This window comes from Cornus florida, unplaced genomic scaffold (assembly GCF_030987335.1).
Source record: "Cornus florida cultivar Cherokee Brave unplaced genomic scaffold, ASM3098733v1 CherokeeBrave_3.0.0_Hap2_Chr02, whole genome shotgun sequence".
In the NCBI taxonomy this organism is placed as follows: domain Eukaryota; kingdom Viridiplantae; phylum Streptophyta; class Magnoliopsida; order Cornales; family Cornaceae; genus Cornus; species Cornus florida.
In genome coordinates, this window is record NW_026775572.1 from 67,673,101 (window position 1) to 67,699,090 (window position 25,990).

The 25,990-nt window shown below is 40.4% G+C and overlaps 1 protein-coding gene across 1 annotated transcript; it reads left to right on the plus strand.

Annotated features, from left to right (window-relative positions):
* Window positions 1-7,675: 7,675 nt before the first annotated feature.
* Window positions 7,676-12,691, plus strand: LOC132296367 (probable leucine-rich repeat receptor-like protein kinase At5g63930). The gene is made up of 3 exons (XM_059794578.1): window positions 7,676-8,297; window positions 9,714-9,857; window positions 12,597-12,691. Exons 1-3 carry the CDS (start codon window positions 7,676-7,678, stop codon window positions 12,689-12,691), a joined length of 861 nt encoding a protein of 286 aa, XP_059650561.1.
* The last annotated feature ends 13,299 nt before the right edge of the window (window positions 12,692-25,990 follow it).

A 25,990-nucleotide genomic window follows, 5' to 3' on the forward strand; every position in this document is an offset into this window, starting at 1 on the left:
CTGCAAGGATCTAGCGATCTCTGATGATCTATTTGGATTATCGAATAAATATCAGACTTTGAGGCAACATCACTGTGTCCCTCCTCCTATCTGTCCTCAAAACATCTGCTTCATTCTGTGAAGCATCACGTTACCTCCAAAATAAATAAAGAACTAAGAATTGTGAACCTCAATTCTTATACCCTCCTCCCAATTTGTCAAACCTACCAATTATAGAAAGTCAATCAATAATTCTATTTATCAAAAGTCAACTAACTACAACTTTTCCACATACTCCGTGCACTTCTTCTTTATTTAGGTGTTCGGTCTCACGTCTATGTCATTGACATTCTATTTCTCTAACTTAAGTAAGTGTCTATTAGACTTCTTAAGTAAGTGTCTATTAGACTTCTTGTCTAACTGTAAAACAATATGGAAGCTTTCCATCCTCTAAATAGTCAGCAATTTCCTAGCAACAACTATTTGTTGCGAAACGTGACCTAAATTTTTTTTTTTTTTCATATTATTTGTGCAAATGAAGAGACTTCTTTTCCTCCTCAATATGCAAACCCGACAACTCCTCCTAATGACCTTATGAATAAATTCTTGATTAAGAATAGATTGATGAATAATTAATCCGTTTACGATCCTCAGTCGGTGTCATTCCAATAAGTATTTAACACAGTACAAAATCCTCCTGCCAACTTGGGAACGATTTTTGAAATTTCTAAAAAGATGTTCAACAAAGTCAGTACATTCGATAAATCATTGTGGCGTTATGGTATATCCAACCAATTGTACTAGATTATTTGCCTTGTACTGTTGGTTTTAATTATCCCATCCTGAAAACATACCATAATTACGCATGTCTAGGTTCAATAGATTGGCTGGAATTATGTACATTTACCAAATCCTATAACCACATGCACACAATCCTAGCATATATAACGCTATTCCTCCAAACAGTAGTTGGTTAATCACACACTTGTGTCCCCAACTAAACCACATTCCCAATCCTAAATACTTGACGAAAATAAAACACATAAGATACATATAATATAACAAAATATAATCTTTCCTAAAACATCGTTCTTCCTAGAAAAGAAAGTCTCTTTTAGAAATCATCCTGACCAGATTGGTTCATAATTTTCTTTTATAGTTTCTTAGGTAATTATCTAACCTCGAAACATATCCTTTAAACACAGCTTAAAATAAAATCCATTTGCCTAAGCAAATTCCGAAGGCTTAACCCTTATCCTCCTTATACGCGGAATGCAAACCGTCTAACGTAGCTTTACTAAGCAACTTAGAATGTCACAACCCAATCCCCATACTCTTTGGAACGTGATATAAAATCATTGCTTCGTTCTGACAAGAACTCCATCCGTTCCTAGACTCCTGAAGAGTACTTATATCTACCTCTTTTAAAGGTAATACAAAAGTTTAAACTATATGCAGATTGATCCACACCAACTCTCCTAGTATCATTCACTATACTATTAGCGAATAGGATCACCCTCGTGCGACCCTTCATCTTCAAGATTCAGTATCCTCTTTCTTGGATACGCTGAAATCTCCTCTATTAAAATCTCTTTCGGGCTCATCCTCTTCGATTTTCTCCTTTTTGAGAAAACTGAAATCGTGTAGGCTGAAGATGCGGTGACTTATCACACACACCTAAATCCTTCATTGGCTTATACTTTTAAAAGTAGCGCTAACAAGAATTAAACCTTCGATCCCAAGTTCTGCTTCTGACAAAAAACTCAATAACGTACTCCTTTACTCCTTTGGGTCCATATCGCTTTCGCCTTGGATCCCATCCTCCTCCTAGTGTCAACCATTCCATAACTATGGAATATAATTGACATCTGCTCCTCCTAACAAATCATGAATAGAGTACAACGAATCCTAACATGGCTCTAAGTTTTAAGAGACGCAACGCTGAAGTCATATAACAAAAGACACTCCTAAGGACACTAGAACCTGGAGTGCTCTAATACCAACTGTGATACCCCTCAATTCTAGAACCACGGTTAATCAAGTCTGGGCACATATCCAAGAGATACCAAACAATTAATATGTAAACAAGTAGGAATATAAAAGAATAAAAAGATAAAATACTAAGCTGAAAAGAATTCTAATATGCAACCTCTCAAAAGAATAAACATTAATATAACTTAATCTTTCCATTCCGTACAACTCGGAAATCCATCAAGTGGACCCCTAATAATCCCCAAATGTAAATGAAATACAGAACCAAAATCCAAAACTAAAATAAGAAAGAAAATCTTATGTAGTCGGAAGAGTGAGTGACTGTATCTGCATCATCACAATTAAGCTCTAAGCCTGGTATTGACAATCACCTGAAAAATAAAAGTGGGTCAGGCCCACATGCAAGTTCAGTCTTACTACAATCCATACATAAACTCGATATGCAAATACATCCTAGATAGCTCGGCAATAGCTAAATAGTTCGTAAATATAAATATAAATATTCATACTACAGGACTCTCACTCGACTACAGGCCCGTCTCAACCTGACTAGTAGGCATCATGCAAAACGCACCTGAAGTGGGCACGAGTACCTGGACCTAGCAGGATACACATCAAATCATCATAGCCAGCTACGCATCCCAATGCATATACGCTCCTTAACCATCGATCCTGAAATTCAAGCTCATATCGTGGTAACATAAATATATATATATATATATAAATTCCATTGAAAACCAATGAAGTGCCGCTCAACTGTTCGTTGCCAAGACACGACATTTACTTAGGATTTAAATGTTTTAATTAAATCCTTATCCTTCCTAATGCAGAAAAAATAAAGCAAACATCCGATATGTCGATCAACTGTTTTGGTTGACAAGACATGCATCCATGTATGATTTAACTTTTTTAGTTAATCTATTCCGTATGTATGAATAGGTAAGGATTAGTATTTTGATCTAATTCCTTCTTCGTATGCCACCGTTCCATACTGGTGCATATAATGCAAATGATCCATAAATGATGCACACTCAATTGAATATCAAATACATCCAGAGACAAACATAATAGTAATCAAATATAGACAAGATCCTATTATGCATCCAGTATATGATTATAATCATAGATCCTCCTTTTAAATTGTTAAAGTAATGATAAACAATTTAAACCATCCATTTCCATATAATTGACAGAACAAAAATTATAACAGTTCAGCAATTAACATCCATAGCATGATATAATGATTATCAGAATTATAGACTGCACATTATATTAGAATTCCCAACCAATACTTCCATATTAGTTCATTTACATTGCTAAAACGAGGACTAGCATTTAAATCCTCCTCAATCTTTGACGGCATGCAAATTAATATTTAAATCTCATGATGTCCATTTAATCCTCAATCATATTTCCTACACCTGATATAATGGCACTCAGAAGTCTAGACGGAGTACATTATATGAAGTCCCAATAGTATTTTAATACTAGATTGTTTAATTTGCTAGAACAACCACTAGTAATCAAACTTCCATATTTCGTGACAACACGTAAATTATTGTTTAATTTCATGGAGTCCATTAACACAGTAAAACCAACATTCCTGGCCTTCATTAAATTATATATAAATATCATTTATATAAAATCTATAACATAACTCCCATACCAATCCTTTTAGTTTGCTCAACAAACTAGAAACTAAGTCTTCCTCCTTACTTGGTAGCATGCATAGTTTTCTTTAAAAATTCAAGATACCCCTTTCTAGATCATAAACCAATATTCCTGGGCCTTTAAATATGTTATATATATTATTTTAAAATCCCCAATTAAACTTCAGTATTGCATTTTAGCCCCTGAAGTCCGAAAACCACCAAAACCACTTACTGGGCATTTACATATGGTAGATGAGGCTCCAATATAAAGTAGAGGAGGCTCCAATTTAAGGTAGAAGAGGCTCCAATTTTAGGTTGAGTAGGCTCCACTCCCCTTGGAGCCGCCTCAACATCATGTGGAGCCGGCTCCACTTCAATGGAGCCACCTCCATTAAAGGGTAGAGCCGCCTCCACTCTCCGAGCCTCCATTTTTCCTTCTCCGGCGTATTCCAAACCCTCTGTCTTCCATTGCTTGGGTTCCTAGGTGTCTGAACTAGATCCCAACACATTCCCAACATGTATACAACACAGTATGCATCACAAATTTCAATTGAAAACATCTAATTAAGTATCACAATTTACATAAAACTGTTGTAGTTTAAAATTGACATGAAATCTGGATCAGTTAAAAATAGCATGCAATCCAACTATCAGTTTTTAAAAGTTGAATTAATTCCTAGAGACTAAAAAGGATGTACAGAACATAAGTTTACAGGAAGGAGATAGAATTAAACTTGCCTTTAGGTTCTGTTTGAAACCTTTCAACATCGTCTCTAAATTTTTCGACGACTGCTGACTACCGGCAAACCTCTTATAGCTTTGTTTCAATCCCACAAGCTATCCATTCCTTCCTCCTTGATACGACCTTCAGTTCTCAACTGAAATCCTAACTGGTTCTCTCAGTTTCCCTCGGTGTTTTTCCCCTCAAACCCTCTCCGTTTCTCTCTACCTCTAGTTACGGGAAAAGGGTTCTAAAAACCCTTACAGACACAAAGGTTATACGTATATAGGCTTCTATAAAACCCTATTTCTAATTCCCCACTAATTATAAGTCGGCTAAACCATGTGAATATACGAAACCCTAAACTTAAACTATATACAACTCAACACATATAAACCAATTAAGTCATATAAGCCACATAAAACACACACACGTCATTTAAAACACCAATTAAGTCAAATAATTAATTTAATAAACAATTAAACAATTAATTTAAAATAAACAAACAATTACAATAAATAATTAATTTAAATAAATACACAATAATCAATTAAGCAAATAAGCACATAATTCAAAGAAAATTAAATTTAAATTCCAACTATATCCTTTTGAAAATTAAGGGTATTACACAACTTGACCTCAGGCTTATACTTGATATTTGTAGAAGAGTAGCCGGTAGATTAGACAACACTCCTCGAATGCTCCAACCCTTTCAAAGTGTGATCACTTTTACTTCTGTTCTTCAATCGACTTGATTTAGAAGAAGATTTGCTTTTGTTTGATCGATATAGATACAACTGTATGATCACCATTAGAATTTGAATACCACAACTCTAACCTAACTAGGTGAATATGTGTGTGTTCTAGGAAGACAACAGAAAAATCAACTTTGATTTTCTGAGAGAAATAAACTTCCCAAGGCTTTGTATGATATATGAATAATGATGTAAAAGCTGTCAATAAACTTATGTGTATGACATGGTTTATATAGAGGTTTGCAAAGTCCTATTCCTTTTGAAAATAAAGGAAATTTCGCGCATAGGACTTGGAGGGAAAGTTGGATCAAAAAGGAATTAAACAGAACAAGGAAACTGGAAAACTTTTGCTATCAGGACACTTGGAACCGGTTCCCAATCTTAGTACCAGTTCCCAAAGGACAGAAAGAAGTTCTCGAATCTCAGCTTCTGGAACCGGTTCCCAAATGGAGGTACCGGTTCCCACTTGACAGAATCCAACTTGAACTTGGAATTTCTGTATTTTTGGTACTCTGAAAATATACCATGTAGGTAATTATGTCCTAAGTGGGAAACGATGTCCTATTGTGTTGTTCTTTCCTGTTTGATGATTAACATTACTTTCCTCTTCTGAACAACCTCTGAATTCCGCAGTCGATGTCAAGTCTGATATGGTAACTGAAATTACAACTCGACTAGGACTTGTTTTGTTACCGAAATATGCCAATTACACAAATATATATCACAAACACAGTGCAAGCACTCCTTTTGCCCGTGGCTTGCTATTTAGGAAAAAGTTACTCACTCAGGATAAGCCCTCTCTCCTTTACACTATGCAACCAAATGCATGTCCTCTATGTCTACAAGCTGCAGAGAGTCGTGATCATATTTTTCACAAATGCAATTACTAAGAGGTGCTCTGGAATGGCATCTAAAAACAATGTGGATTTTATACACATCCAAGTTCATGGAAGGATTTCCTCAAATTGGAAACAAAAGTTAAAATTCAGCCGAATCATGACATGGAAGCTGGTATTAAATAGCTATGTATATCATATCGATCCGGAAAGAGAGAAACAATAGAATGTTTTCAGGCAAGGAAGTACCTCCATTGCAGACACTCAATTTGGTGATCAACACAGTTCGTTCCAAGCTTTTTTCAATCAAGAAATGTGATTGTCCTTATGCTGCCCTCTTCCTTCTATGAGGCTGCCCAATCAAACCCCTTTTGTTACCGTTATTTTCTTGGTAGGGTTGTTACATTGAAGCTTTCAATTTGAAGGGCGTGTTTGGATAACCCTTTTTTGCTGTATTTCTATGTTTTTCTCTCTTAAGCTCTATGGAGCTTACTTCGGTTTGAACAGTCTGTGGCCCATATGGCTTTGGCCTTTTGGCTATGCCCCAATTTCTTTTGCAATTACATATTCTTTTTAATTAATCTTATTTACTTATCCAAAAAAAAAAAAAAAAAAAAAACCAGCAAGACTTCATTGACTAGTCGGTCGTGGAATAATGATGATTTTTATTATCTTTTGATTCGGTAAAAGACTTGTGCAAGAAATTCAATTAGTCCAGAATCAACAAGAAGGAAACCACTAACACCAGTCCACTAGAAAAACAAAACAGCAGGGAATCAATATAGCTTGAGGTCTAGGGCAAAATTTTAAAATAAATTTTTTTTTTTGTTTGTTTGTTAAAATACTAATATAAGTAACAATAATTGACTCTATTGGTCTTATTCAAATCATTCTTGTCATTTTTAATTATGAAATTATTATTTTTTGAATGTTTGAGTAGAGACCTCTAGGATTAACAGTAATAAAATTTACCAACATAATGTTTGAATACGTAGATATCTATTTTGGCTATTTTTCTTCTGTGTTACCTAGGCAATTTAAGTTTTGTTTGTTCATTCAATTCAATATTTAATTTTAAATAAATTAAGCGTTTACTCAATTAGTTCTGAAAATTTAAAAAGTATGTACCAAAGGAAAAAAAAAAAAAAAAAAAGTAATTCAATTTTATGATTATCTCTTAAAATTTCAATAATCATTTTTTATTTTTATTTTTATGAAATAACTATATTATTCTCATATTCTCATTGAACCAAGATGCATAGCCCGGGGAATAGAGTATCACAATTGAATCGTCTTCTTCTTCTTGGGCAAGAGAAGAGTGGTGAAACGCAACCATCTAATAACTTAAATTTTTTACGGTATAGACAACATTAGAGCCAAACTTGGTCTATGATCCGCTGTCAAGCATCTGTTCCTAGTCATGTAAATAAGGATGAAAGTCTTCCCAATAAAATTATATAGGTCTTTAGCGTTGCTGACGGGCTAGACTAATGCATTCCAAAAGAGGTTAATCAAATTTGCGTTGCTGACGGGCTAGACTAATGCATTCCAAAAGAGGTTAATCAAATTTGCGTTGCTGACGGGCTAGACTTATGCAAGTCTTGGCAATAAAATATAGAGGTGACTATGCATCCTCATAATCAACATACCATGATTTCGTTGCCATCTTATATAACATCATGCTAAGCCTTACTTGTTTGCGCGCCAAGTCCATAAAAATTTCACATGAATCTCAAACTCATGGAGAAGACTAGCTTCCTATTTTCTATAGCATTGTTGATACACTGTTGTTCTATGGTTTGTTTGGGTAGGTCCATTTTAAACTTGACCACCGATCAATATGCTCTTGTTGCCTTGAGAGCCCATATCACTTATGACCCTCAGAATGTATTGGCTAACAATTGGTCCATGACTAGCTCAGTTTGCAATTGGGTTGGTATCTCCTGTGGTCTCACCCACATGAGAGTAACTGCCTTGAATCTCTCTCTTATGGGTTTCGAAGGCACGATTGCTCCACATCTTGGAAATCTCTCATTCCTTACATCACTTGGCATCAGTGATAACCATTTCAATGGGTTTTTACCTAAGGAGTTGGCTCATTTGCGTCGACTGAAACAAATCGATTTGCAACGCAACAACTTCAATGGAGAGGTACCATCATGGTTTGGGATCTTACCAGAACTCCATCTGTTGCTTCTGTATAACAATAGTTTCACAGGTATTATCCCAAAATCAATATGCAACATCTCAAAGCTAGAAATATTGGCACTAGGTGTCAATTCTTTACATGGAAATATTCCTAGAGAAATCGGCAACCTCACTATGCTCAAGGAATTGTATATCGATACAAATGATTTAACAGGTATGATTTTTAACTCCGCATCTATCTACTAATTTTGATACAAGAAATTCTATAAGCAGAATGAAGAATTGATAAACTTGTTGTACATGTTTTTCCTTTTGTATGTAGCTAATAATTGTGCAACGATATCATGCATAACCCTAGCCAAATAGGTCTTGTAAGTTGTTTTTTTATTATTATTTTCAACGGTCGTGAGAATTTAACACCCCTATAGTATGCATATAGCTCATATAGCTCCCTATAGGTTCTGAAAATTTCCTAATATTTTACTTTAGGGGTGAATAAGGACCTCCCCTCATTCGGCCGTTAATGGAACTATAAAAATACTAAAATGCACTTTCTACAATTAAAATAAAAAATAATAAAATATTCAGTTAATGTAAAATGACTATTATGACCTTTATTAAACAAATTCAATTAATGTAAAATGAGTAGTTTGGCTTTTATTAAACAAATTGAGTTAAAAGAAGGGCATTTTTGGTATTTAAATTGTAAAAATAGTAAACAAATTCATTTAATGTAAAAATTCAATCAAAGAAGGGTATTTTTGTTATTTAATACAATTAATTAGTCATGTGCGACGCACATGGTTTGTTAACGATACTTTTATAACCGTTGACTGCCGAAAAACCCTAGTCTGCAACATTTTAATTTTTTTAGGGAATTATATACCCAAAGTAAAAGAAATGGGTATTTGCTCAAAATGTAAACCTTACAGTTGTTTTATACACTTAGTCCTATTTTCAATGAGTACACTTAATATGTAGAAGTGTAACTTTAATATTTAAATCCTTCAACATGTCCCTTTACATTTGGCCTTTTTTTGGTCCAATACGTGTTTTAATTATTAAGGTGATGGTAAACGTTGAACATAGTCAGGGACGAAGGCACATTGAAGGCAGTGGGGGCGATCGCCCCCAATGAAATTTTTTTTTTTTTTTTTACTGTATATACCACTAAGTTTTCATATTTTCAATTATATACCTATAAAATTTTCACTTTGGCCCCCTAAAATTACAAAAAAAATTACACTAAATTCACTTTTGCCCCCCTATCCCACAACTTCCTGGATCCTGGATCCGTCTCTAAACACAGTTGTTAGCTTTGTTTCGGTATCATGTTAACAATAACATAATCTAAAAATTTAAAATATTAAAGAAGCTAGGTGTAATTTTAATATTTAAATATATAGGATTTATTTTGATTTTATTGGTATATATAAAGGTGGTTCTAAATTTACCTAAAACAAGGTATGTTCTGACAATTTTGCAGGGGTAATTCCGTGGGAGATAGGTAATCTCCTACTACTCGAAGTAATGAGCTTAACGAGTAACTCTCTAACAGGGTCCATCCCGACTTCCATTTCCAACATTTTGTCCTTGAAAGGGCTGTTTCTTTCTTTCAATCATCTCACAGGTCAAATTCCATCTGGCTTATGGAAATGCAAAGGGCTTCAAGAACTATCATTGTCATATAATAAATTAATGGGTAGCATATCCAAGAAAATTGGGAATCTTACACCGGCCGAAGTACTGTATCTTGGTTATAACAACTTGACAGGTAACTTCAAGACTAGAATACTTTTATTTTATTTTATTTTAGTAAAATTGTTTTCCTTGTACATAATCTACCTGTATCATGTATAAAAATAAAAAAAATGCTTCCATCGCTGGAGAAGCTTGCAATTTCATACAATGTCATCAAAGTTGTACATTAACGAAGAGAGTTAATCACGTACTTAGAAAATGATTGTGATGGACGTGCCAGAACCAAATACTTGGTTCAGGCTTGTAGCCTTGTAAACGTATGGTCGAATTATAGTCTCTTTTGAGAAAATAATTTATCAGGCGATTAAAGAAAAAGAGTACATAAACTTCCTAAATGAATTCTATAGTGAATTAAGGAAAGGACTTTCTAAAAGAATTGCTAAGTAAATAAAATTGATTTGATTTGAAAGGAAATGACTGAAATTGTGTGGAAAGAAATAAACTGGAATCGGAATGCTTGTCGACGAAAGTAAATAAGTAGGAAACGGGAATTGCAATTGAAATAAAGATGCAAGAAACCAGCGCAACAAAGAAAATTAGTACGCAAGGAAAGGAAAGAAACTGAGTTGCAATGTAAACTAAAGTGCAGAAATAAGGAAATTGCAATGAAAGGAAATTCAAGAATGTATGTTGAGTGGGTTCGGTTTCTGATGGTGTGTGGGGGTTCTTTATTATAGATGTCACAAGAAGCAGTGAAGGGGCGATATAAAGTTACAAAATATGATGGACCTAGACAAAAGCCTTGGCCGGAAGGAGGAGAAGTAGACTAGTCAATGAGATATATATGTGATGAATGTAAGTAATCTGTTTGCCTCGTGTGGCTTCCGTCCCCCTTTACGTGCGCAAAGGGTTATATTTATAGTCTCAGCAAGCTGTCTGGTTTCCTAGCCCTCGAGAGATAACTCTCAGTGCTCGAGCCTACCTGGCTAGGCCAGTCATCATGACCCCTCTAGGTGCAGTAGGGTTAAGATGATCATTTGGCTCGAGGAGATGCTACTTTGCATTAAATGCACATCCCCCTCAGAAAGTGGTGGTAGCTGAGTGCAGTAATAGTGATTATAAGTGTTTTAATGGAGGCACGTGGTGGTTTCATCATCTCATTAACTAGGCCTACAGGCTAGGTGTACTCTAGCATCTCATCCTCCAAACCAAAGGTCTTTCTAGATTCCCAAGTGAGGGGTATAAGCCCTCGAGACCATCTTACCTTGGTGTCGAAATGGGTCTATACCCTGAAGGAGGTATCCTCGAGCGCTCTTACGTGGGTGCAGTTTTGCTCGAAGAGCGTTTATGAAGGTGTGCCCGAGCTCCGCTAGAGCCATGCGGATATGCTACGTGGATATGTGGGATCCCCTATATTTAGTCCCTTTGTGCGCGTGCGCTATCAGTGGAGGGGGGTGTGTTCATATGAATATAGTCGTGGGTCGAGAGGTTTCTGCAGACGTGATGGTTCATTTAATGCCGCCATTTCAAAGATGCTTGAAATCATGCATCATGAAAAGCCATTATAAGAACGTCGTTTTGTGTACCGTCGTTTGGCGTCTTAAAAGGTAGGAAAGGTTCTTTCTCAAAGTGCTGGTTAGTGAGTGCATGAATTGAAAATAAAATAGTGTGACACCCGCTTCAGTGTTTAGAGAGAGAAAGAAAAGATTGAGAGGAAAACACTTCCACCATTGGAGCTTTACAAAGTAGTAGTGGATTAGAGAGAATGCCACCACAGAGAGAATTGAGTAAGAAGGATGAGCCTTCACCGATAATCCCTTCAGGAACTGAGTGTTATAGAGCCCCATTCTTTGGAGATAGGGATTTTTTCTGGTACCGATCAGAGCAGTATGTAGAATAGGGTGGAACCTCTGAGGCGGCGGCTGCGATGCAGCCAGTGGGGGAGATTGGGGCGGATCCGCCAGTACTTGTGGGCTCAGTATTTCAATTTAATATTTAGAGGGGCTATATTCCCTTTTCTTTTATTAATTTGATGTGTCATTATAAACTGATTAATGCTTGGGATGAGTGGATGGACCATATTATGGCGTCGCCGGCGTGGAGACAACGACTGGATATGGACTCAATACGTTTGTTTAGAACTTTGTCCTACCCTCGAGATCACGATGCAATCGAGTTGATGATGTCGAGATGGAGAACTGCTATGCACACCTTTGTAACAACGTGGGGTGAGTTGATGCCAACTCTCGAAGACGGATGCCAACTGCATGGGCTAAGTTTTGAGGGCCTTTAGAATCCTATTGCACTTATCCTTGACGAGGAGAAAAAATAGTTGGCCAATGAACTGCGTCTTGGGGTCGAGGAGGTGAAGACCTATGACTTGAAATTTTGGAAGGATGGCATAGAGTTGCTAGAGCGAGGAAAAAAGGGAAAAAGGAGTACTTCTTTCGGGGCATAGACTTGGATGCATTTTAAAGAAGTCCAAGTAGCCAAGAAGAGGGTGCTATATGATAAAAAACGAAGGTTAGAGGGCTAGTGGTTCGATCGTGATGTTGGGTTGGCATTATATCTGTTATGCTGGTTAATGAGATTGGTCCTCGAGGGTACACCGGAGGATACAGTGGATCCGCATCATATCGAAATAGCGGTGAAATTATCTCATGGCGTTCCCTTGCCTTTGTCACAAGTGTTCTCGGGGTCTTTATACCATAGATTGAATATGGTAGTGACAAAACTCTATACGCTCTGTGGGGTGCTATGTTATACATTCGCATGCCTCGAGTATATTTTTGCAGTTGTTTCTATATGAAAGGTTTCCTTGTTATGCGCCACATCCACGAGAAGTTCTTACGAATGTTGGAATGCGAGAATTTAGGTGGCAAGGTAGGGTGCCTTGCATTGGCCTGACCAATGTTATATACTTGAGCCACGAGTTCGTGTGGCGCCACTTTACAGAAGATATTCCTAGGGTAGAGCCACTTGTCACGGACTTGAACCTTTTCAAGCTCCCGTGCGGCCTTAGACACTTTCAAGCCCCCTTGAAGCGCTAAGTCAGCCTACCCGAGTGTGCTAGCTTAGTGAAGACTAAGGCTAGACAAGTGTTTTGCCTACTTGGGTGTGTAGGAAGAGGTTAGGCAAGTGAGCAAGAGAGTTTGGGAATGTATAGAACTTGTATTACTTGAGAGGAGAGATTACAACTTGGTTGCTTGGTGAGGAGCAAATGAACTCCCACCTCCTATTTATAGGCCTTTGGCCTTACAAGAACATTCTAGATGTGTACAAATGTGTGGCCTAGATTTAGTGTCTAGAATCCTCCAGAAATATTTACACAACTCTAGAACTATCTACTATGTACAAGACAAGTCTAGAGAATTCTATACAACTCTAGACAAGTCTAGAAAAGGCTAGACAACTCCACACTAATCTAGAGAATTCCGGAAAGTTCCATACTTGTGTAGAGAAGTCTAGAAAACTCCAATCCATGCAGGCTCCATGTCATCGTCTGCTGGGCGTCTGCGTGGCGCCTACGTGGCATAGCCTCTTGGTAGCGGGGTGTGACATTCTCCCCCACCTAAGCTCGCGACGCCCTCGTCGCGTCTTCTTGCTTGAACCGCTGGATATGCTCTGCGAACTGCCATAGTGTATCCTCATGCTCCCAGCTCGCCTCGCTATCTGGCAGGTTCTTCCACTTCACTAAATACTCTGTATATTTGGGCATACCTCTCCTGCTCATCACACGATCTGCAAGGATGCAATCAACTTCCTTGTCAAAGGATGTGACAACGGCCGTGGGTGCCCTATGCGATATGCCCCGAGTAAGGTCTTCCGTGTCTTCATGATAAGGCTTGAGCATGCTGACATGGAAGACTGGATGTATCTTCAACTTGGGTGGAAGCTCCACCATGTAGGAGACCTTGCCCACCCGCTTGACGATGGGGAACGGGCCCTCGTACCTCCTTACTAGCCCCTTATGCACGCTTCAGAAGGACTTGAATTGTTGGGGTAGTAGCTTAACCATCACTTGGTCTCCCACTATGTACTCCACCCGCTTTCGCTTGGTGTCGGCCCACTTCTTCATCTTCTTTGCTGCCTTGTCAAGGTACGCCCTAGCCAAGTCGGACTGCCCATGCCACCTCTTGGCAAATTTGTAGGCCGCCGGACTCTTACCATCGCAAGTTGAAGCAATGGCGTTGGGTGTCATAGGCTGCCGTCCGGTGACAACCTCAAATGGACTGTGATTGGTAGCCTCACTCCGCTGCAAGTTGTAAGAAAACTGTGCCACCCCAAGGAGTTTGGCCCAATCTCGCTGATTAGCACTCACATAGTGCCTCAAATAAAGCTCCAGGAGAGCGTTGATGCGCTCTGTCTGCCCATCTGATTGGGGGTGGAAACTCGTAGAGAAGTTAAGATCCGTCCCCATCTTCTTGAAGAGTCCCGTCCAAAATCTACCCGTGAAACGCGGGTCTCTATCACTGACAATATTCTGCGGAACTCCCCAAAGCTTGACCACATGGTCAACAAATAACTCTGCTGCCCTCTCTGCTGTGCAGTCTGCTGGTGCGGGTATGAAGGTGGCATACTTGCTGAATCGATCTACCACCACTATAATGCTCCCGCAACCCTCTGACTTGGGTAAGCAAGTGATGAAATCCATAGAGACGCTCTCCCATGGTCTCTCTGGAATAGGCAGTGGCTCTAGTAGGCCTGCAGGATGCTGTTGCTCAATCTTATCTTGTTGGCACACAAGACAAGTCCTCACATATGTCTCCACGTCATCTCGCATCCGAGGCCAATAGTAAGAATCTTCAAGGAGTGCTAGTGTGCGCCGCATACCTGGGTGACCAGCCCATTTGGTGTCGTGGCACTCCCGTATTAGCTCCTTCCGCAAGTTGCCCCACCTGGGCACAAAGAGTCGGTCCCCCGTAGTGAGAAGTAAATCATCCCTTAGCCAAAAGCGCCGAGTCTTCCCTTCCTTAGCTAGCTGAATAAGGCTTTTGGCTAGAGGGTCATGCTGTAACCCTTCTTTGATTCGCTCCACAAGAGAGTGTTGGGGCCGACTAATAGCTGCGAGCTCGGCCTTGCGACTAAGTGCGTCCGCCACAACATTGGCCTTGCCCGGCTTATATTCGAAATGGTAAGTGAACTCCGCTAGGAAGTCCTGCCAACGAGCTTGCTTGGGGCTAAGCTTCTTCTGTGCCTGGAAGTAGCTGGTGGCAACATTATCCGTCTTGATCACAAATTGTGCCCCGAGCAAGTAGTGCCTCCAAGTACGTAGGCAATGGATGACCGCCGTCATTTCTTTCTCTTGCACAGTATAGCGCCGCTCAGTGTCATTAAGCTTGCGGCTCTCATAAGCTATGGGGTGTTCTTCCTGCATCAACACACCCCCAATAGCGAAGTCTGATGCATCCGTGTGCACCTTATATGGCTTGGAGTGGTCGGGCAAGCTAAGTACCGGCTCCTCCGTAACTGCCCTCTTCAAGTCATCAAATGCCCCCTGGCACGACTCTGTCCAACTCCAAGCACGCGCCTTCTTGAGAAGGTCTGTCAATGGGGCTGCTCTCGCCGAGTAACCCTTGATAAAGCGGCGGTAGTAGTTGACAAGCCCAAGGAATGAGCGTAGCTCTGTCACCTTAGTGGGCGGCTCCCACTCTTGAATGGCCCTCACCTTTGCCTCATCCATCATCAGCTTGCCATCCCGTATCTTATGCCCTAGGAACAACACCTCCTCTTGGGCAAATGAGCATTTCTCCATCTTCACATATAGGTCGTTCTCCCGTAGGACTTGGAAGACCGCCCTCAAGTGCTGCACGTGCTCCTCTAGAGTGGTGCTATACACAACAATATCATCCAAGTACACCACCACAAAGTGATCCAAGTAGGGATGGAAGAGCTTGTTCATCAAAGTACAAAAAGTAGCAGGTGCATTGGTGAGGCCAAACGGCATAACAAGAAACTCATAGGAGCCATACCTCGTTATACACGTAGTCTTAGGCTCATCCCCGTCCGCTATCCGCACCTGGTAGTACCCCGAGCGCAAGTCAAGCTTAGTGAAGTAGCGTGCTCCACCAAGCTGATCAAAGAGATCGGCAATGAGAGGAATGGGGTACTTGTTTTTGATAGTCACCTTGTTGAGCGCCCGGTAGTCGATGCACATGCGCAAGGACCCGTCCTTCTTCCTCTGGAACAACACCGGTGCGCCATATGGGGCCTTCGATGGTCGAATATAGCCCGCATCTAACAGTTCCTTAAGTTGCCTCCGCAACTCCTCCAACTCTGGGGGTGCCATCCGGTAGGGCACCAAAGCAGGGGGTTTAGAACCCGATTCCAGCTCAATCTTATGATCCACCTCCCTCCTAGGTGGAAGCTTCTTGGGCAGCTCTTTAGGCATCACGTCCGTGTACTCGTCTAGCACGGCTCGTATCTCCTTAGGCACCTCTTCTTGTGGGGAAGGGACTAGCTCATCTTCGGGTGTCTCCAGTAACGTAGCAAGGTAGCTAGTCTCTCCCTTCTTGAAGCCCTTCTTGAATTGCATAGCTGACAAAGCTTGGGCTTCCAACTTGGCGCCTCGCTCCACTGGCACCATGCATGCTGTGTTGCCTTCCATAATACACATAGTGTTAGCAAAAGGGATGGGGAAGGCTCTCACCTTGTCTAAGAACTCCAACCCAAGGACTAGTTTGAAGTCGTCCATGGGTACCACCGATAGATCTATGTGGCCACCCCACTCGCCAATGCATGCTTGGACGCCGTGTGCCATGCCATGTATGGCCTTTGCTACCGAGTTAACTGCCTTCATGGAGCCCCCTTCTTTGCTATACTTGAGGCCCAATCTCTTGGCCTCGTCAAGGCTCACAAAGTTATGGGATGCACCCGTGTCCACCAAAGCACGTGTGGGTGTCCCATTGATACTCGCCTCCACGAACATTAGCCCTTTAGCCGCCGCCTTAGGGACTTCAGTTTTAGCCTTAATGGCATTAAGGATTTGCAACGAACCCATCTGCGCCTCCTCCTGTTGTTGCTCTTCATAACGGCTCGTCATGGCATTGAGGGTCTTCCGCTTTGGGCAATCTCGTACCCAATGTGGTCCATCACATATGAAGCAAGAACCCTTAGGCTTGGGTGCTCCTTCCTTGTTCTCCCTTCCCTCTTTGCCTCCATGGCCACCACCTGGCTTACGGGACCAATCCTTGTGGGGTGCAGCGCCCTTGTCTCCCCCACCTTTGCCGGCATACCTCCCCTTGTCCTTGTCTTTGTCTTTTGGCTTGGACGAGGGTTCCTTCTTGGAGCTGAAATCAATAAAGGACTCCGCCTCTGCAATAGCTGTGGCAAGGTCTTGCACGTTGCGCCGCCTTAACTCCGTCTTAGCCCACAACTGCAATCCATTCATGAAGAAGAAAAGAGAGTCCTTGTCGGATAGATCCGGGATCTCAAGAGTCAAGTTAGTGAATTCCTTCACATAGTCCCGAATCGACCCAACCTGTTTTAGCCTTCGGAGTCTGCCCCTAGCTTCATCCTCGGCATTCTCAGGATAGAAATGTTTCTTAATTTCCCTAGTGAAATCAGCCCAAGTATCAATAGAGACCGTACCTTTGCCTATGTCACCATACTTTTTCCTCCACCATAGCATGGCATGGTCGGTGAGGTAGTGGGTCGCCGTACGTATCTTGATGGTCTCATCGGTCATGCCTGTAGCCTCAAAGTATTGCTCCATGCTGAAGAGGAAGTTCTCCAACTCCCTCGCTACCCGGTTCCCACCATAGCACTTAGGCTTGGGAATATCAACCCGGGGTGCTACTACCCCCGTAGTAGCTGTGCCGGACGCCACCGCCCGTTTGCACAATGTCCAGTCCGCTCGCATTTCCTCCACTTGCTCGCGGAAAGTGCCAAGCTCCTGATCAACATAGCCACGTAGGGTGGCAAACTCCCCCAACATAAGTTCTCGAAGTGCTTGGAGCTCCTGCCGAAAGTCACCACTTAGGGCATTGAGTGACCCTTTGACAGCATTTTGGACCTCAACGTCCTCTGACTCCAGCCCATCCATGCGCTGGTGAGCATCCTCAAGCTGCTCCAACACGTTGGCTATGGACCCCTCCATGTTTGCCACACGTGCCTCTAAGCCCGCCATGATGTCCTTCGACCTAGCCCTCGTCCTTACTCCGCCTGGAGGGGGATTTGTTTCCCTTCCACGTAGAGTCTCCTCCTGGGTGCCAGTCACGTCTGATAGCTCCGCCATAGCTTCCTCCACACAAGGTGTGACGCCTCACGACCTTAGCTCTGATACCAACTGTCACGGACTTGAACCTTTTCAAGCTCCCGTGCGGCCTTAGACACTTTCAAGCCCCCTTGAAGCGCTAAGTCAGCCTACCCGAGTGTGCTAGCTTAGTGAAGACTAAGGCTAGACAAGTGTTTTGCCTACTTGGGTGTGTAGGAAGAGGTTAGGCAAGTGAGCAAGAGAGTTTGGGAATGTATAGAACTTGTATTACTTGAGAGGAGAGATTACAACTTGGTTGCTTGGTGAGGAGCAAATGAACTCCCAACTCCTATTTATAGGCCTTTGGCCTTACAAGAACATTCTAGATGTGTACAAATGTGTGGCCTAGATTTAGTGTCTAGAATCCTCCAGAAATATCTACACAACTCTAGAACTATCTACTATGTACAAGACAAGTCTAGAGAATTCTATACAACTCTAGACAAGTCTAGAAAAGGCTAGACAACTCCACACTAATCTAGAGAATTCCGGAAAGTTCCATACTTGTGTAGAGAGGTCTAGAAAGCTCCAATCCATGCAGGCTCCATGTCATCGTCTGCTGGGCGTCTGCGTGGCGCCTGCGTGGCATAGCCTCTTGGTAGCGGGGTGTGACACACTACTTGCTTACTTTGATGAAGATGGTCTTATAGGAAGTGGGCCAGAGGAAATATCTGATGACCAGTTGATATTCTTGGCGTTTATGACACCAGAGCCACTGCCAGCTTTGTTGGAGAACTCGACATTGGTCGAGGTGTACAACCCGAGGCGAGTAGCTCGACAATTTGGTTATGACTAGGGAATCCCTCTGCCTCAAGTGATAGTCCGGGAGGCTGGGATTATTGTAGAAGTTTTATGCACTTTTTAGAAGAACATTATGATATATTGACGCGGGGGTGGGTCGATGGATTGCTCCATCAGGGCGGCGTCAGGGAAGGATGATATCAAATATAGGACCTTTTGGAAGTTGGCCTTGGAACATTTTAGAACATTTTGTGATACTGCAATAGAGAGGGTACCAACGTATCCTGTTTGGGCTGGAGACTTATCCCTGAGGGTTCCTCAAGAAGGGAATCAGGGAGGGTTCTCGTGGTTTGTACCACTAAACCTTCAGCGATTTGTCAAGGAAGGTGGGGACCTTGATGAGGATGAAGCGAAGGCAGGTAAGAGTATGGATGCATAGCTGGCCGTTAATAAATAAAAAATGAATCTCGTGCTTGAGGGTCCGGCTGGTACGAGCTCATCTCGAAAGAGGAGAGGCCTGTGATGCATTCTCAAATGCAAGGAAAGACCCTTTCAGTTGAATCAGAGGGTGGAATGTCAAGTTCTATATATATGCAGCCCTCAACCGGGATGGCCAATCGTAGGGGAGCCATAGTGAGCCCAACTGTTGAAGAGGAAGCGAAAGAAAAACCACTTAAGCCTGGGGGTTGGGTGAATATAGCTCAATGGAACCGTTGCTTAGGACATGGATGAGAGTGCTAAGATAAGACTCGACGCAATGAAGGAAGAGGCGTGTGATGAGCTTGTTGTAACAGGCGATAGTACTGCAGTAGGAGATTTCTTTAAATTCCCTATTTTTGACTTTGCAGAAGCCCTATAATCATTTAGCTATGCTCGAGATAGGCCAAGTGGCTAGTCGAAAGTAGCCATTGCCATGGCCTTGTGACCGATCTTGTTTGTGGGACAGGTGATAAGGTTGTAACCAGAATTAAGAATATATGGGAAGAGGAAGACGGGTCTCCAGACCTGGTTCCAGCATCGGTAAATGTGGAAGGTGGAGTGGTAAAGAATCTTGAGAACCCTGATGTGTTAGAAGAGGATGTAACTTGAGCAGAGGAGCTAGAGCAAGATGTGAGTTTGCTAAGATAGATGTAGTTAAGGAAGTGGTAAACATTGGCTTCGAAAGTGAGCAATTAGTACTCCAAAATGTCTCGGTAACAGTGGAAGAGACATATGCTGCTGATGGGGAGAGTACTGATGCTGAAAATGTGGAAGAATTGGTAGGAGAAGACTTTGCTGCAGCAATTAAGGAATCATTTATCCCTCCTAGTTCCCTTTTAAAAGTCGCAACAATAGTGGTATCAGCAGAGGGTAGAAAAGTAGCTGTGCCCTGTTGCTCGAGTTGAAGAAGCTCGAGAAGTAGCAGTACAAACAGATGAGATGTCGAGCTCAACGGGCGCTAATGTGATGGACGACAGAGTGGTGGTGGTAGGGGAGATGTTGTAACCATTTCGTACCTTTATGGGTGTACTAATTCCCACCACTTTTATCCCTTTGCTAGAGGATGCACTACAGAGTTGGCAAGATATATCAGTTGCATTATCAGTACGAAATGTGGCTAGCCGGCGAGGAGCATATGAGCTTCTGTGTTCGAACACTCCAAATTTTTTTTAGAGATTGCTGCGTGGGAAGCATAGACAGTGCTATTAGATGAAGTGAGGATGATTGTCCATAATTTATGCTTATTGAGAGTGGATGTAAGCTGGCTGGTGCAACGACTAAGGATTGCTGAGAGTTATGCAATATGCCTCCAAGCAGCACCCAAGGCCTTAGAGTTAGATGCCCGCATTGATGAAGCGAAAGCAAAGCTAAAGGAGATCAATGAGGAGCGTGCTATTTTGTAGATGGTAATGGTTGAGGCAGAGGATGACTTGAGTTTGTTAACTCAGCGAGAATGATAATTGTTATGTAATAACTAGTTTGGCGGATGCATGTTTTGTTACATCTTTTTGTTGTTTTGCTTTTGTTTGTGTGTCCTGTAAATGGGTATTTTGTAAACCTTGTGATGAAGCTATATAATTCAAAACATGTTTTTGAGTATGCTTGCTCTAATGTTAACAATGCTTGTGCAAAGTTTAATATAATAGTCTCAAAGTTAAAGACTGTTTGTTATTCCATCTTTTCTAAGTAAGAACTTAAGAAAGGTAAAAATTAAGAGCATTTGCTTAACTACCAAACTTTTTTAAGTGTTAGAACTCGAGAGAAGTTTGTGGTATGGCCTGGTGGCCCGCTTTCTAGGTAAGAACTCGAGAAAATTAGAAATTGAGAGCATCTGCTGAACCGCCAAACTTTATTAGTGTTGGAACTCAAGAGAAGTTTTAGGGCATGGCCTGGTGGCTCATCACACTTTCTAAGTAAGAGCTTGAGAAAGGAAAAAGTTGAGAGCATTTGCTGAACTGCCAAACTTTATAAGCGTTGGAATTAGAGAGAAGTTTGGGGTGGCCCATCATACATTCTAAGTAAGAACTTATAATAGTCGGGTGCTTCGCGATCCGACTCAAAAGCTTAAGTTGTTAGGTGGGGCTAACACCCAACCCATATATACCCATTCACTTTCCCATCTGAATCTGATATGGGACAAGTCTCCACTTATAACATTCTCCCTCACCTGAACTCGCAGCGCTTTCATTGCGGTCGGGCCACCCTGCCAACCCGAGGTGGAGCACCCGAACATATCTGGACCAGATGCTTGGCATGGACCGGATTAAGGATTGGGTTTGGCTCTGATACCAACTATAATAGGTGGGTGATTCGCTATCCAATCCAAAAGCTTAAACTGTTAGGTAGGGCTAACACCCAACTCATATATACCCATCCACTTCCCATCCGGATTTAATATGGTATAAGTCCCCACTTGTAACAAAACTCGAGAAAGGTGGAAATGGAGAGCATTTTTTGAACCACCAAACTTTTTAAATGTCAGAAATCAAGAGAAGTTTGGGGCATAGACTGGTGGCCCATCACACTTTATGAGTAAGAACTCAAAAAAGGTAGAAATTGAGAGTATTTGCTAAAACGCTAAACTTTCTAAGTGTCGAAACTTGAGAAATGTGAAAATTAAAAGCATTTACTGAACCGGCAAACTTTCTAAGTATTGGAACTCGAGAGAAATTTGGGGCATGGCCTGGTGGCCTATCACACTTTCTAAGTAAGAACTCGAGAAAGGTGGAAATTGATAGCATTTGCTGAACTGCTGAACTGCCAAACTTTCCAAGTGTTGGAACTTGAGAGAAGTTTGGGGAGAAAGAGAGGGGTTTGAAGCTTTATTTAGCAAAAGTAGTGCTTAAGCTAGCTCAAGTTGATTGGGCCTCCCAAGATATTCTCACGGGATATCTGCTAGTGCTGACAGTTTTGACCACAAACGGGCCTTCCCATTTGGGTATGAATTTTGGAGCAGATAGGTTGTGTATCACATGTATGGTTATCTTGAGGACAAGTCATCGGGCTTGAAGTTCTGTGGTTGGATTGTCTTGTTATATGCTCGAGAGCTAATTGTATAATAATGATGCAAGTGTTGTTAGGCCCATTCCCTTTGCTCATCCAATGCCTCGAGGTCAGCAATGCGATTACCTGGGGTGTGGTTACGGCCGTCTTGAGGACAATGTCACTCGATGGTCGAGTAGCGGGACTTTGGCTCTTGAATCATTCTGCTAATGTAGTAGATTGGCCGTTGTTGGTCATCAATTTCCTGTGCCAATAATGCTCCTACTGTGACGGCCCAAGTTTTTCAACCCTGTGCGTTAGTGATGAACCGAAAGATGACCCAATAACGGATTCGAAATGCGGAAGCAAAAGATAAACAACAGTCTCTAGAAATATAACACGACTTTAAAACGCCAATGTGACCCTCAACGAGGTCACGGAACCCAAAGGAAACAAATACGGAAGCACATTTCAAAAACGAACAAGAATGGACCTAGGGGCAAAAACATCATTTTTAGATTAAAAGTGTATGCCATCGAGCACACCATTGGAAAGACAACGAAAAATTAATGAACTTAGACTTAAAAATCACTTGATTTGGAGTCCGGATGAAGAAGATATGGCTAACAGAAAAAGCAGGGGCAAAACGGTCAAAAAGTGCCAACCCAAGATCATCTAACCGATTAGGAGACCTTCCTAACCGGTTAGGAGGCCAAAAAACACGAGAAATACACTACCCAAGCACATGTAACCGGTTACGAAACCCCTTGTAACCGTTTACATGTGAAGGAGGCAGAATGGGCAGTCCAAAAACCTGGCAGCAGGGGTTTTTCCGGGAAAAATGGAAATTTGAGGACCAAGATAACATTTTCTGGAAAAACTCAAACAAGAAACCCCCCTCAAAATTGAGTTTTCTACATGACTTATTAGGAAAATCGAAAAATACGCAATGTGAAATGCCCAAAATGCCCTCCCAAGAAAACTGGTCCAGAGGGTCCAAAAAACTGCTAAATTGAAAAACAGAAGCTGAACTTTGGATGCGATTTCTGATGCCAAGATGGCATTTTCTGGAAAAACACGAAGAAGAAACCCCCCCTAAAATCACATTTTCTATTTAACCATGTGAAGAACAGAATTTATTTCCCAAAGAAAATTCCCAAAATACCCTTAGGTTAGAATATGCAACAAAACGCAAAATGAGTCCGTTGGAGGCTCAAAATACAAGCAATGAGGTTTTGCCCGGAAACGACTATGCACGCAAACGTAACTTACTTATTTAGACGCGCTACAATGGTCCATGGTTTAAAAACATAGCCGATGCAAAATCTGGCCCCCCAACGGCTAAAATGACAAAATGAAGTTTGGAATGAAAATTTAAAACCTAAAATCATGAAATGATTTCGAAATGCCATTTGGCCCTTGGCCACACTTCATGCATGTTAAATGAATACTAATGGAAGAAGTTCATACACAGTGCATGCTCCGGTGCAAAATAGCATACTAAAACGCATGGTTTTCCATATGTTCTCATTGAAGGCAAAAATTAACATCCATGACATAAATGTAATTTCAAAAGGAGTTTAGCCATTGGCCTCATGTCATATACATAAAATGAGAATCAAAAAGTGTGCTAAGGCACACGTTACAAGTTTAGAAGCAAATATACACATTTGACATATAAGGTTACAAATGGCTTTTCAAGCCAACCTTCAGAAGAATTGAATCCTTCAAGTTCCCAATCATCCAAGCATGGTGAGAATCTCTAACCTTGAATCCTGTACCTGAAATATGCCCCAGTATCGTAAGGGTGAGTAACATAAAGTTACTCGTAGGAAATGAGCATGCATCGACCTACGTTTTACAATTTTGTATGATTTATTCATTGTGGTTCATTCCGTCTAGCGTCTATGTCAATGTGAGACTCAGGGAGCATCCTAAGCTACCTAAGATCATTTCTAGCATAAATCACTTCATTCATGCAATTCGACAACATACGAGCATGCTATTCAAAGCAACTAACATAGATTCTCAAAGTCATCAATTTGAAATCTAAAGAACAAAAATGACATAAGTGATCATGCCACCTAACGTCTATGTTCCAAATGAATTTATAGGATCATTCCTAATTTACATTTGAACAACACAACATGAATGTACTTGACAACATCAAAAGCTTATAATGATTCATTAAAATCATAAAACAAGAATGTACTTAACAACATTAAAAGCTCACAATGATTTATTAAAAATCATGGACGTGAATGTACTTAACAACATTAAAATGATTTATTAAAATCATAAAACAAGAATGTACTTAACAACATTAAAATCTCACAATGATTTATTAAAAATCATGGACATGAATGTACTTAACAACATTAAAATGATTTATTAAAATCATAAAACAAGAATGTACTTAACAACATTAAAATCTACAAAGATCATAAAGCATGGATATACTTAACAACATCAAAATCGCCGATAGCCAAAACCACAAGTCACAATATAAACATGATTGCTAACTTGGAATTGAATGCGAAAATAAATAATGGAAGACTTGGACATCTAGACTCAGAATTCTGCCGAGATCAATGGTTGTTCCGGTTACCAACCCGCAGGGAAAACCACCCTAAGTGCGCACTATCTCAATTGAGGAGAACTCATACCTCCCGCACTAAAGCCGAACTTTAGCCATATCATAGTAACCATGTCCCAAGTGACTCCAAAATAAATAAGTTAACAACTTATATATATACGAAACCACATCCCATGCACAAGTAGTTTGTGACCACACAATACATGCTCTAAATCCACAACTACTATAGGATGACAAATGTCGAATCTTCAGAGTGCGATTCGTTACGCGCTATAATAACATCACATGTCGAATCTTCAGTGTGCGATTCGTTACATGCTATAACAAGATAATCCAATATTAAAACGTAATCTCATAAATTCATTACAAGTCTAAAATCATGCTTTAGATATACAATCAACGTCAAACACATGATTTAAATCTATAATGCAATAGAAACGGAATTTAATCAAGTAAACTAATTAATTCCTCTAAGTTGTAATTCTCAACCAAATGGCCTCAAATTACACATGTTAAACAACATAGCATGGTCATTGCATATACCAATTCCAAAACTTGATTAGGCCAATTGAATAACAAAATGGAATTTAATTAAACCATGATAATCAAATCCCTAAATTCTAAAACAACATAAAATGGTCCCATATTAACATATACTAGTATACAAGTCCTAGTCATCTCAAATATCAAGTCAAAACTTAATTAAGCTAAATGAACCATTAAATAGATTTTAATTAATCATTTTAATTAAAGTCTCTAGATTTTCATACTTATTGAAATGCTCTCAAATTTAAGTATGTTAAAAAAATGCCTAGACTTAATTTAAAAGCATGTTACAAGTCAATTTCAAGCAAGGTACGGCCATGGGATTTAATCTTTCACAAAAAATAAATATTAAATAAAAAGTGCAATTCTTATTCAATTAATCCCAATTTAATATATATCAACAAACATAATAAAACTAGATTTTCTAGCATGCCACAATTCAAATCAAAGTTATATATCATCATGAATTTTAAATCTTATACAAAGAAATAAAAATTAATAACTTTCAAGATTTGATACAAGGCATATATAAGTTGTATAATCATGCTAAACACTCAATACAACACACACAAAACCCTAAAACATTCCCTACCTCCATTTGAGATGA

Bases quoted from the DNA above. Each gene is read 5' to 3' on its own strand.
- LOC132296367 (XM_059794578.1), top strand. From the start codon at position 7,676: ATGGAGAAGACTAGCTTCCTATTTTCTATAGCATTGTTGATACACTGT. The intron at 8,298-9,713 runs GTATGATTTTTA...ATCATCTCACAG, and splicing joins CGATACAAATGATTTAACAG to GTCAAATTCCATCTGGCTTA. The intron at 9,858-12,596 runs GTAACTTCAAGA...TCTATATGAAAG, and splicing joins TGGTTATAACAACTTGACAG to GTTTCCTTGTTATGCGCCAC.